A 10,914-nucleotide genomic window follows, 5' to 3' on the forward strand; every position below is an offset into this window, starting at 1 on the left:
TTGCACAGGCAGAGGCCTGTTCCTCTTACTGCTTAAAGAAGCCAAGGCCCTGCTCAGTCGACCATTCATCACTGCCCCTTAACACAAGATACTGGCCTTATAAGTTGGAGACAGAGAGCGAGACTAGCTTGTCAGCATATGTGTAATTGATCAAACATACAGAGTACAAAACCCTACTACAAAATAATGAATAAATAAGAATGCCAATAAATAAATTTTCTACAACAACCTGCTGATTTCACATTCCGGTGTGTATCTAGTTTCCATTCTGTTTTCTAAAAAGCCTTGTCAAAGTGATGACGCACAGAAACTGTTTTGCACCTCTTTTGGCATTGCCCACACACCAGAACGTTTTGGCAAAACCATATTTACCATATTTATGAAGACTTTGCTTTATTGTGGAAGGATGTTATTTTTTGCTTTTGTAAAAGCCATAGTAAAGAAAAGATGTACTTCATTATAAATGTATTCATTCTTTTGGCGAAATTTCACATTCATAAGTGTAAATTCAGCTCTAAAAAACCTAGTTTTGTACTTTTTCTCCATGAAGTTGAACATTATATTAATTTGATTTCTGTCTCAAACAACAAAAAGGCTGTCAAAACTAAAAATATATGGGCCTCTTTCTTTTTGTAATGGCCTATAAGCTTCCCCTGGCAATCTTATTCTATATTTTATTTATCCCTTTATTGTTGTATGTTTTGTATGCTTTGACTATTCACATGTAACTTGTTCCCTTTATTTGCAATAAAAAAAAAAAAAAAAAAAATACAAAATAAATCATCTGGTTCAAAAGCCTGGCCATTGGTCAATACCAGGGAAACGCTGCAGACCACAGCTGATGAACATAAAAAACATTCAATAGCCTGCTAGGTGAGCCAGTCTAGACTGCTACGTATCTAAAACGAAACTGTTTTTGACCACACCCAAGATAAGCCAGGAGCTGTCCCCATTGGAGACTGATGCAGCAGAGTGGGCGGGAAGGTGGTAGGCGGAGTCTAACATATAATGGATTTTTTTTTTTCACGTGATCCTTATAAACAGTGCAAATAAGAACAAGATGGTTCAGGCTCGGTGTTTGAACTACAGTTACCATGGCCAAGAACTCTATGATTTTAAAAACTGCATCAACATATTGTTGATAATAATAATAGATCTTTAAATATAAATTTCCCTGAAAAGCTGTACTAAACTAGCTGCAATTTAATGTTAAAAAAAATCTATATTCATATTTTTACATAGATAAATTAGTTGGGGTTGAAAAACTTAAAATAAAATAATTTGCTGTAATCAACGCTAACTGACCTAATAACTCCTAAAGTTGTACTGTATGTGACATTTCTCTTGTTTCAATCCTTAAATAGTAACCAAAAACTTCTATAAAAGGCTGGCTTACACAAAGTTATCAAAAGTTGTAAAGTGATCCATCAGTTAGATTATATATTTAAAATAGAAATATGTAATTCGTTTATATAATATTTGGGGGGCACTGAAACAATGAATGGGCCACTGGTCCTCAAGAGCTTTTGATGTTGAATTATTTTTCCTGGAAACGAAAAAAAAAGTTTGTTAATCACCTCGATATCCTTTTTTAACTACAACGAAAATAAACAACCGAAAATCAGTATGAAATCGTCCTGGAACGTTGCAGATTAGAGGACATGCCACAATAAAAGCCGAGATGAAGACTTATTCGACAAACCAGTGAAGCAAGCGTGTTCCAAAACGTTGAGTCGCGCTGAATGCACCCTTGTTTACATTCGCGGCTGCCCACTTGCTCCGTAGACTAGTAAACGACGCTTACGGGCACTCAGTACCGTGAATTCTGCTGTCAACTTCCACAGACTAGAGACCAAACATTACACAAAACAGACCACACCCTCTCTGATAATAAGTACAATTTTCCTCTGCAACAGCCAGTCAGCTATAGCCCTATATACGGATACTGTAGATCGGAATGGCCACCAAGTCCAGCGCTCTTGAGGAGCTACACAACGAACTCACGTGTCCGGTGTGTCTGGAGCTCTTCCGTGAGCCGGTGATCCTCGAGTGCGGGCACCACTTCTGCCGCATGTGCATTACGCAGTGCTGGGAGGCAAAGTCCGATGAGCACCCGACCTGTCCACAGTGCCGGGAGACTTGCCATCGAAACGTGCGCCCTAACTTGCTTTTATGTAACGTCGTGGATAGCTTGAGGCGAGACCGATCGATGGATAGAAAACCCGGGGAACCGTTGTGGTCGCCGGCTACGGAAGAACGTCAACGCGGGGCCAGTATGCCAAATTCGTGCTTTGGTTTTACCGGTTATTCTTTGCGCCACGAGCCAGACCTGTGCGAAGAGCACGAGGAGAAGCTGAAGCTGTACTGCGATGATGACCAGATTGCGATCTGCCTGGTGTGCGGGATGTCCCGAGACCATAAGACACACAATGTCACCCCTATCAACGAAGCCTTCGAGAACTACAAGGTGACACATTATAAAAACTTCTGTGTGTATGAACACAACCAAAATTGCTTGATAATAGTCAGGAAATAAGACACATGGCGTACTGAATCTCACTACTGCGGCCACTTTTTGGGTACACCTGCTCTTTAACACAAATAGTCGAACGGAGGCTGTAAATCAACGTAATAAGCATGCAGACAAGGCTGTGGTATGATGGTTGGTGCCAGAAATGCTGGTTCCACCATCTCAGAAACAGCTTGCTTCCTGATATTTTCATGCACTGCTGTCTTTTCAGTTTACAGAGAATGGTGTGATAAACAATAAAAAAAACATCAAATGAAAGGCATTCCTGTGGGCCCAATCACCTTGTTAATGAGAGAGGGCAGAGGAGAATGGCTAGACTAATTCCAGTTTTCAGGAAAGACCTCAATTATTGAAATAACCACCCTTTACAACAGATGAATGCAGAAGGGCTTCTCTGACGACACAATACTTCATACCTTGAAGCAGATGGAGACAAAAACAGGACTTACCCAATACCAGATTGAAATTACTAAAATGTAAAATGCTATAATAATCAGGAATTATTATGCATGAAGGAATTCTGTAATATCATGCCTGTTGTGTTCTGCAGTTTCGTAACACATTTTAGAAGAAAAACATTTTTATTGTTCAAGTGCCTTTATCCTCACGAGAGGAGCGTGCTGAAGTATGGAAAACAGCAGTACCAATTATTTTGACCTGTCATTCTTATATCTTTCTCAGAGAGAGTGTATTAGAATAAAATATGTAATATTTTTATCCCCCCGACTTTATCAAGAGTGAAACATATCTTGGACCTGTCACTATGCAGCTGTTTGTTTACAGGAACACGGCATATACTTTATGAGATAATACATCAGGAATCTGCCAGATTGGGATGTAGCTACCAGGGGTGCCAGAACCTGCCCATATATCTCACCCTGCTCAAAGTTTGGAAAGTTACTATTTAAAATCGAGTCAGAAAACATTAGTTTGAGCCCAACCAAAGGGTTTATTTTTAAGAAATACTTCACACGGTAGAAGGCGTGACATGACCCTCCAGTCGTTGTGGGTGTAATACTTCGAGCTCGAGAGGAATCCAGCGTGCTGGTGTCAGAGCTCAGATCCCAGACAGATTTAACATTTCATATTTGTTTTACAACGTTGTGAAAATCTTGCTGTAAGGTGGCAAAGAAATGTTTTTTAAAAAGGGAGGTGTATATGTAGAGAGACACTATATGTTGACATTGTATTTTTGGGACTAATAGTTCAAAGTTTATTATAGAACATAATTCATTTGAAAACCTTTTTATGTGTACCACAACCGTAAGAAAAGTGTTGTAGAAATGTGGGTTTTCTCCTTTCGCAGGACAAGCTGTCCTTGGCTCTGGAGAGAGTCAAGTTGCAGACTGAACAGGCTTCTCTCTGTCAGGTCCAGATCAATAACAAGATCTTGCTCATTGAGGTACACCGACTGTGTGTGTGTGTGTGTGTGTGTGTGTGTGGTCTGGTTTATGTCTGCTAGCTAGAGGCTTCAGCTTTGCGGTGTCCGTCATCCTCGAACTAGACGTTGTGGTGGTCAGACAGAGATACCCTGTGTTTTCTCAACCAAGCACACGTGAATGAGTTAAATTATTCTGTTGAATTGTATGTCCCTGTGATGATGTCACTGTGATGACGTCACCAGGTGTGACATCAAATACAGGAGTGTTGTTGACGTTTAATGAACAGTGACTGAGATCATGACACAGGTTATCTAACAAGCGTTTACCCATGTCTCAGACACACACTCACATTCTCACACCCCTAATGTAAACACAGACTTTGAGAATGTGCTTTTGTTAGGCCTCAGCAGTAATACAGTATGTATCCACTGGTGGATTGTGGGACGGATCCTGGGTCTCAGTCTCTTTATGTTCTCATACAGACTTCACCTTGGAAGGTTTTATAAGTTAAGTCATTATGAAATGTGTGGGCTACACAGAGTAAATTAAGTCATTATGAAATGTGTGCAAAGAGGAAGTTAAAGCAATAAGAAATGCCTGGGTTATAACAGAGTATGTCAATATGAAATCTATATTCTCTGTTCAGTAAAAGTGTAAGAAAGATACTGCATCTGTGGGATTTAAAGGGCCGTTGGTTCTTCATCTTAGATCAGAACAGGAGTCGTATCCAATGTGCCTGCAGTAGGAGTCGGCTGACTCACCTTGTCTCGGCTCTGTCCACACCCTCTGTCACACACACACACAGGAAGTTGCAATCAGTGGGGATGTGTAGTCTACTCATTACATCTGTTTGTGTAAGTTTGTGTGTGTTTGTTTGTGTCTGCACTACTATAGTTGTCAGGTCCAGATGTCCTCAGATAGTAACCCATGGCAAATTGTGACTAGTTAGGACATTTTGCCGCTCTTCACTGTGTGTGTGTGTGTGTGTGTGTGCACTGCTTATGTTTGTTACTGTGTGTGCGTGCACATTGCGGAGGTGTGTAGGTGTTCAACATCAGTAACATTTGTGTCGTTCTCTCTCCCCCACATCAGGAGCAGTCAGCACACATGGAGAAGCAGGTGAGTGCAGAGTTTGGATGTCTGAGGGGTTTCCTTCTCCAGGAAGAGGAGAGGGCGAAGGAGAGACTGCAGAGACAGAAGGAGGAGAGGCTCATCCGATTGGCAGAGGCCCTCACACAAACCACTGAGCGGATCAGCCAATTGGAGAATACTGCTGACCAGCTCCGCATCAAACTCAGGGAGGACGAGGACCCAGCACAGCTCAAGGTAAGAGGATGCCATGTATCTGCAGACAGTGACTTTTAATGGAGAGAGTGACTTTTAATGGAGAGAGATACTGTCATGGAGAGAGTGACGTTTTAATGGAGAGAGATACTGTCGTGGAGAGAGTGACATTTAATGGCGATACTTTCTTGGAGAGACAGTGACTTTTAATGGAGAGGATTACTGTCGTGGAGAGACAGTGATTTTTAATGGGGAGATATACTACCATGTACAAACAGTGACTTTAAATGGAGAGACAGTGACTTTAAATGGAGAGACATTGACTTTTAATGGAGAGAGACTATCATGGAGAGACATTGACTTTTAATGGAGAGAGATACTGTCATGAAAGAGTAACTTTTAATGGAGAGAGTGGGGCTTATCAGTTGGTAGGAGATTTTAGATGCATGAGACCAGGGAAAGAACGGGGGTGAAGAACAAAACACAAAGTGAATAGAGGGTTTCTGGTGAAGGGGGAGACCTGTGTTCATGTCTGCAATTGGCTTCATATTGTCTCTGTTCTTCATTTCAGGGAATCAAGGACTTTATTGAAGGGTAAGTAAGCTGATCCATGGTGGTTATCTAACGCCTGTGTGGATTGGCAGAGCTATGCTATGTCCACATGACTCCACATGAATCAGTTCATTAGCAGAGCTCTGCTATGTCCACATGACTCCCCATTAATTAGTTCATTAGCAGAGCTCTGCTACGTCCACATGACTCTGCATGATTCAATTCACTATGGAAAAATACAACCCAATGTATCTTTAACTGTTTTCCTAGATGCAAGGGTACTTCCCAAACGAGATGAAGACGCAAAAACGCTTCTCTCTCTCTCTCTCCTTGTATTTCTCTCTCTCTCAGATTGGAAAGTGTATTTGAGCGCCCCCCAGAAGTGTGTGTGGAACTACAGGAGGGGGAGTGTCTGGGACCATTGCAGTACTGCGCCTGGAGGAGAATGTACTCCGTACTTCAGCCAGGTACAAACACAGACATGTATAGTTAGATCACAGCTTAGCACAGCTGACAAATGTTTTATTTAGGCATACAGGCGGTTTGTATTTACATTGTTTAATTGCTGAACGAGTCTGTCCGTACCCAGGTGTAACAGCAGTGGCCCTGGACCCCGACACGGCCTACCCCAGACTGTGGGTGTCTCCCTGCCGTACCCAGGTCAGTGTCGGGGACATCCAGCCCAACCTGCCCAACAACCCGGAGCGTTTCACCCGCTACAACATCGTCCTGGGGAGCCGGGCCTTCACCTCGGGCCGGCACTACTGGGAGGTAGAGGTGGGCTCCAAGACGGCCTGGGGGCTCGGGGTGGCGGCCGCCTCGGTCAACAGGAAGGAGGAGGTCAGCCTGTGTCCCGACGACGGCTTCTGGACCCTGGTGATGAGGGAGGGGCGTGACGGGAGCGAGTACGAGGCTTGCACCGATCAGGAGGAGAGCCTGCTGCATCCTGGCCGTCCCCCCAGGAGGGTGGGGGTGTACCTGGACTATGAGGGGGGCGTGGTGGCCTTCTACGACACGGCGGACATGAGTCACCTGTTCACGTTCTCCAACGCCATGTTCACAGAGCCAGTGTTGCCCTACTTCAACCCCTGGCCAATAATTAACGGCAAAAACCGTCAGCCCCTGATTATAGTCACCCCGGACGACGGAAGGATTGGTGAACGGTGAAAGGGGCATTGCCGCTAACAAAGAGATATTGTTTGTTTCAATACGACACTACAATTGAAACACACTGACCTTTTTTCCTGTTAATAATGCCCTTTTTGTGGAAGAGCTGTTTGATAGAAAATTCTGGTATTTTCAGGCTCTCCAATGGTATGGACCTTTCCGTTGCAAGGATGAAATGTCCCACACAAGCAACACGCGCTCATCGGTCAAAATGTCTTTTAGAGTCTCTTCCGGGTGTCGGGGTGAGACTGCAGCGCCCCTACTTCTCCAGCTATGCAGCGCCCCTACTTCTCCAGCTATGCAGCGCCCCTACTTCTCCAGCTATGCAGCGCCCCTACTTCTCCAGCTATGCAGCGCCCCTACTTCCCCAGCTTCGCAGCACCCCTACTTCCCCAGCTATGTAGCCAAGTGACCTGGAGTACAGCGAGAAGAGTAGAGGACCCAGAAACAAGCCTTGGGAGACGCCAGTAGTGAGAGCCCCCGTGGCAGACTCAGACTCAGAGTCACCCCCCAGCCCTGAGAGGGTGGAGAGGAGGATCTGATTCCTGGTGTTAAAGACAGCAGATTTTTGTGGTTGAGAACTGAGGAGACAGCTTGGGCAATGCGAGGAGCCTTTGTGACCCAGAGCATACTCAGTTGAGTGACCTGTCTTGTAGCCTGACTATTTGAGGGCTATCATCTCTCTAACAAAGTAATTAATGATGAAAGTGCGCCCAGTTCAGACCTGGTGCCTGTCAGATCTGTAAGTAGATATTATCACTCCAGGGCTAATCAGCAGTAACACAAGCTTTTCGTTTTACATTACTCTTTATCCATCCATCCATCCGTCACCTCCCTCTCTTCTTTCTTTGCCCGTCTCTCTTCTCCCCGCTCTCCTTTTCTGTGTGGTGGAGGGGGAGCTTTTGTTTGTAGATGTAGTTACAGTCATGTGAAAAAGTAAGTACATACCTTGGAAAGTTGTCTGTTTTTTTTTTTTACATAATTGGATGTATGGATATGCAGTCTCCACTTCAACGTTTTGCCAGATAAAGGTAAACCAATTTAAAGGTAAACTGAATTTATAGATTGTCCTGTGCCATTGGTCTGGAATGTTTTCTCCATTTCTAGATTATCCCTCAGGCAGTGGACACTTTTGGAAATGTGTCTGAAACCGTTCCTTGACTGATTGGCGTCAATAGTCTTTCTTCTGAGGCCCTCTGAGAGGTCTTTCGATCTTGGCATGCATTATATCCACACACACATTTGGTTAAGACCAAACCAGAACAGGTTTCGAATCTTTATGGAAGGCTGAACACGTCCACATTACTCTCATGATTTTCTAATTATTTGCACCTATTATTTTAGCTATTTAAAGTCGGGGAAAAATAGGACTGTACTAACTTTTTCCAGATAAGGGAAATGCATTTGTGTTTATTTCTATTGTGTGAATGGTTTCAAAGTGAATTTATTTTGTGATTTGTTAAATAGATTCACCCTTATGAATGAATGTGTTTGAGTTTAGCACAGATTACCATGTGTCAATAAAAAAACAAAAACATGTGTTGTATCATCTGACTGTAGTTGTACATGTGTTAAAGTAAAAATGTTGTATAATTTTTATTTATTTTGGTGATTTCATTTATCGTCTAGTTAATTTGTGTTGATTTCTGAAATGACACCGTTTGCCAATTGTATGCCGGATTTTGCCCAAAATAAAGCATTTCAAAAACTAAAAACTCTCTCCTTCTCTCACTCACTCCAGTCTCCTCTCTCTTTCTGTGTACAAGGGCGTGTTACATGTCTGAGGCTCACTGGTAGGCCCCCCGGGGTCATGGAGAGGACAGTGTTCAGTAAGTAGGTCTCATTTCCCCGCCACTATTGCCATGGGTCTGCACCTACATGATTATAATCCCATTAAACAGAACACACGTCGTATCTGGTGGTCCACCTTTGACCGATGTCCTTCCTACTCCAGATGCTAAGAAACCCCCCCCCCCCCCCCTTTGCCGCAGCTTACTATTGATCTTTTCTGAGGATTCTTACCTTAGGGGACCTGAACGAAGAAGAAGAAACATTTGCCTCCATTGACCCGCTGAGAGAAACCTATAACCCAACCAGAAGCAAGTAAGCCACGGACGAGAAATGCAGCTTGCTTGCTTAGAAAAGCTCTTGCTGCATTCCAAATGCCAGGACTCTGTTTGATGGGTGCTTTCAATGTGACCTGGCGTCAACCAACTGTCTAGCTCATTTGTATGACACATTTCAATCAGTCAAACCACCCGGAACAGGATGGGATGAGGGCAAGACTGCGTGAGGGACTGACTAGTCACCTAAATCTATATTGGACTTAGAGCCTGGAATATGTTAATACCTAAATTCTGCAAATGTTGTTATATAATTCAAGATTTTACACCAATGAAACTATTCCAAAACCAAATCACATATGATCTTTCCGGATACTTCTTCAAACTGCCGCACACACACTGCTCCGTAGCTAAACTACGCTGCTGTTGTCTTTGAGATTCTCTTGGACGTCCTTGAGACTCCGCTTGACAGATCTGCTATTAATAATCCAGGGAAATTCAAAGTGCCCCAAACAGACCAAATAAGCCCCAGCAACAACTAATTCCTTGGAAGTTCCCTTTTAGCAAAAAGATACATATTTTGGCAGGGATAAAATGGGGGGGGGGTCTGTCTGTTTGTTTTTCCTTGTTCGTACCTTTTTGCTTCTAGAAGTTATTTTATTGTTTTGATTTATGTAATAAAAACCCCGCAAAAAGAATACACCCAATGTATTTTTGGATAATGTTACTTTCTTCTTTGTACCTTCAGTATACTGTGTTAAATTAAGAATCTTTAAAAAGCGCAACTATACCCGTCTATTTGCAACCATTTTTGGTTAAGCTGGACTGTAATGCATCTCTTCTCCCCCCATATCTGAGTTTGTGATCCCACATCAATAATTAGTGCCAGGAGAGAAAGAGATGCTTAAGGTGATTAATGGAAACCACATTAGAAACTGGAGAAATAGGCGGTAACATATACTTAGCCTTCAGGTTGTTTACTATAAAATTGTCTTTCAGCCAAAAAAAGGTTGAGACTGACTGAGAAGGGAAGGATAATTGGAGGAGACAAAGGTCAAGTAAAACAAAATGGGACACAAAACAAAACATTTTGGGAAATGTTCCTTAGGTCATGGGAGACACAGACATGGCCGTCACGAAAACACAGCAAACAAACTATATTAGTCAAATAGTTCAGCCTAATACACACATACTGGCCGGTATCTGTCCCTGCAGGAGAACACTATTAAGAACCCTTTTGGGTTCCAGATAGAATTGTTATGGGTTCCATGTAGTCTTCTGTGCAAGTTGGTTCTACATGGAACCGAAAAAGGTTGTACCTAGAAATTAAACCTTTCTACCTGGCTTCTGGGGACCCTCACTAAAGTACTATCATAGTGGGCCCTGGGCTTCAGGGGACCCTCACTACAGTACTATCATAGTGGATCCTGGACCTCTGGGGACCCTCACTACAGTACTATCATAGTGGGCCCTGGGCTTCTGGAGACCCTCACTACAGTACTATCATAGTGGGCCCTGGGATTCTGGGGACCCTCACTACCGTACTATCATAGTGGGCCCTGGGATTCTGGGGACCCTCACTACCGTACTATCATAGTGGGCCCTGGGATTCTGGGGACCCTCACTACGGGAAAGTTTTGGAACCGTACAGTGAGTTGCTGAGAAAGAGCAGATGTAGTAATCATTTAATTATAGGAAGCAGATTATTTGAGCGGAATGACTTATCTCTCTGGAGGATGATTTGTGTGTCCATATAAGGAACAGCATGTAGCTACGCTCTAAACATTAGACTCAGACCAGCTGATTTTGTGTATAGTCTGTGTGAAGGTTCACGCATTTGTCTGTAGACTGTGTGTGTATGTTAGTGAATCTTATATTAGGTACTCATCCATGCATGTATGCCCATATGCTTGTTGGATAGTGATAACATTTCCCA

The 10,914-nt window shown here is 43.2% G+C and overlaps 1 protein-coding gene across 1 annotated transcript; it reads left to right on the forward strand.

Moving 5' to 3' along the window:
- The first annotated feature begins 1,679 nt into the window (after positions 1-1,679).
- LOC105028798 (E3 ubiquitin-protein ligase TRIM39) lies at positions 1,680-8,589 on the forward strand. The gene is made up of 6 exons (XM_010901804.4): positions 1,680-2,467; positions 3,837-3,932; positions 5,005-5,238; positions 5,768-5,790; positions 6,100-6,215; positions 6,338-8,589. Exons 1-6 carry the CDS (start codon positions 1,958-1,960, stop codon positions 6,913-6,915), a joined length of 1,557 nt encoding a protein of 518 aa, XP_010900106.1. The 5' UTR covers positions 1,680-1,957; the 3' UTR covers positions 6,916-8,589.
- Positions 8,590-10,914: the final 2,325 nt, after the last annotated feature.

The sequence above is a fragment of the Esox lucius genome, chromosome 4 (genome assembly GCF_011004845.1).
Source record: "Esox lucius isolate fEsoLuc1 chromosome 4, fEsoLuc1.pri, whole genome shotgun sequence".
Classification (NCBI taxonomy): domain Eukaryota; kingdom Metazoa; phylum Chordata; class Actinopteri; order Esociformes; family Esocidae; genus Esox; species Esox lucius.

Bases quoted from the DNA above. Each gene is read 5' to 3' on its own strand.
- LOC105028798 (XM_010901804.4), top strand. From the start codon at position 1,958: ATGGCCACCAAGTCCAGCGCTCTTGAGGAGCTACACAACGAACTCACG. The intron at 3,933-5,004 runs GTACACCGACTG...CCCCCACATCAG, and splicing joins ACAAGATCTTGCTCATTGAG to GAGCAGTCAGCACACATGGA. The intron at 5,239-5,767 runs GTAAGAGGATGC...TCTTCATTTCAG, and splicing joins AGGACCCAGCACAGCTCAAG to GGAATCAAGGACTTTATTGA.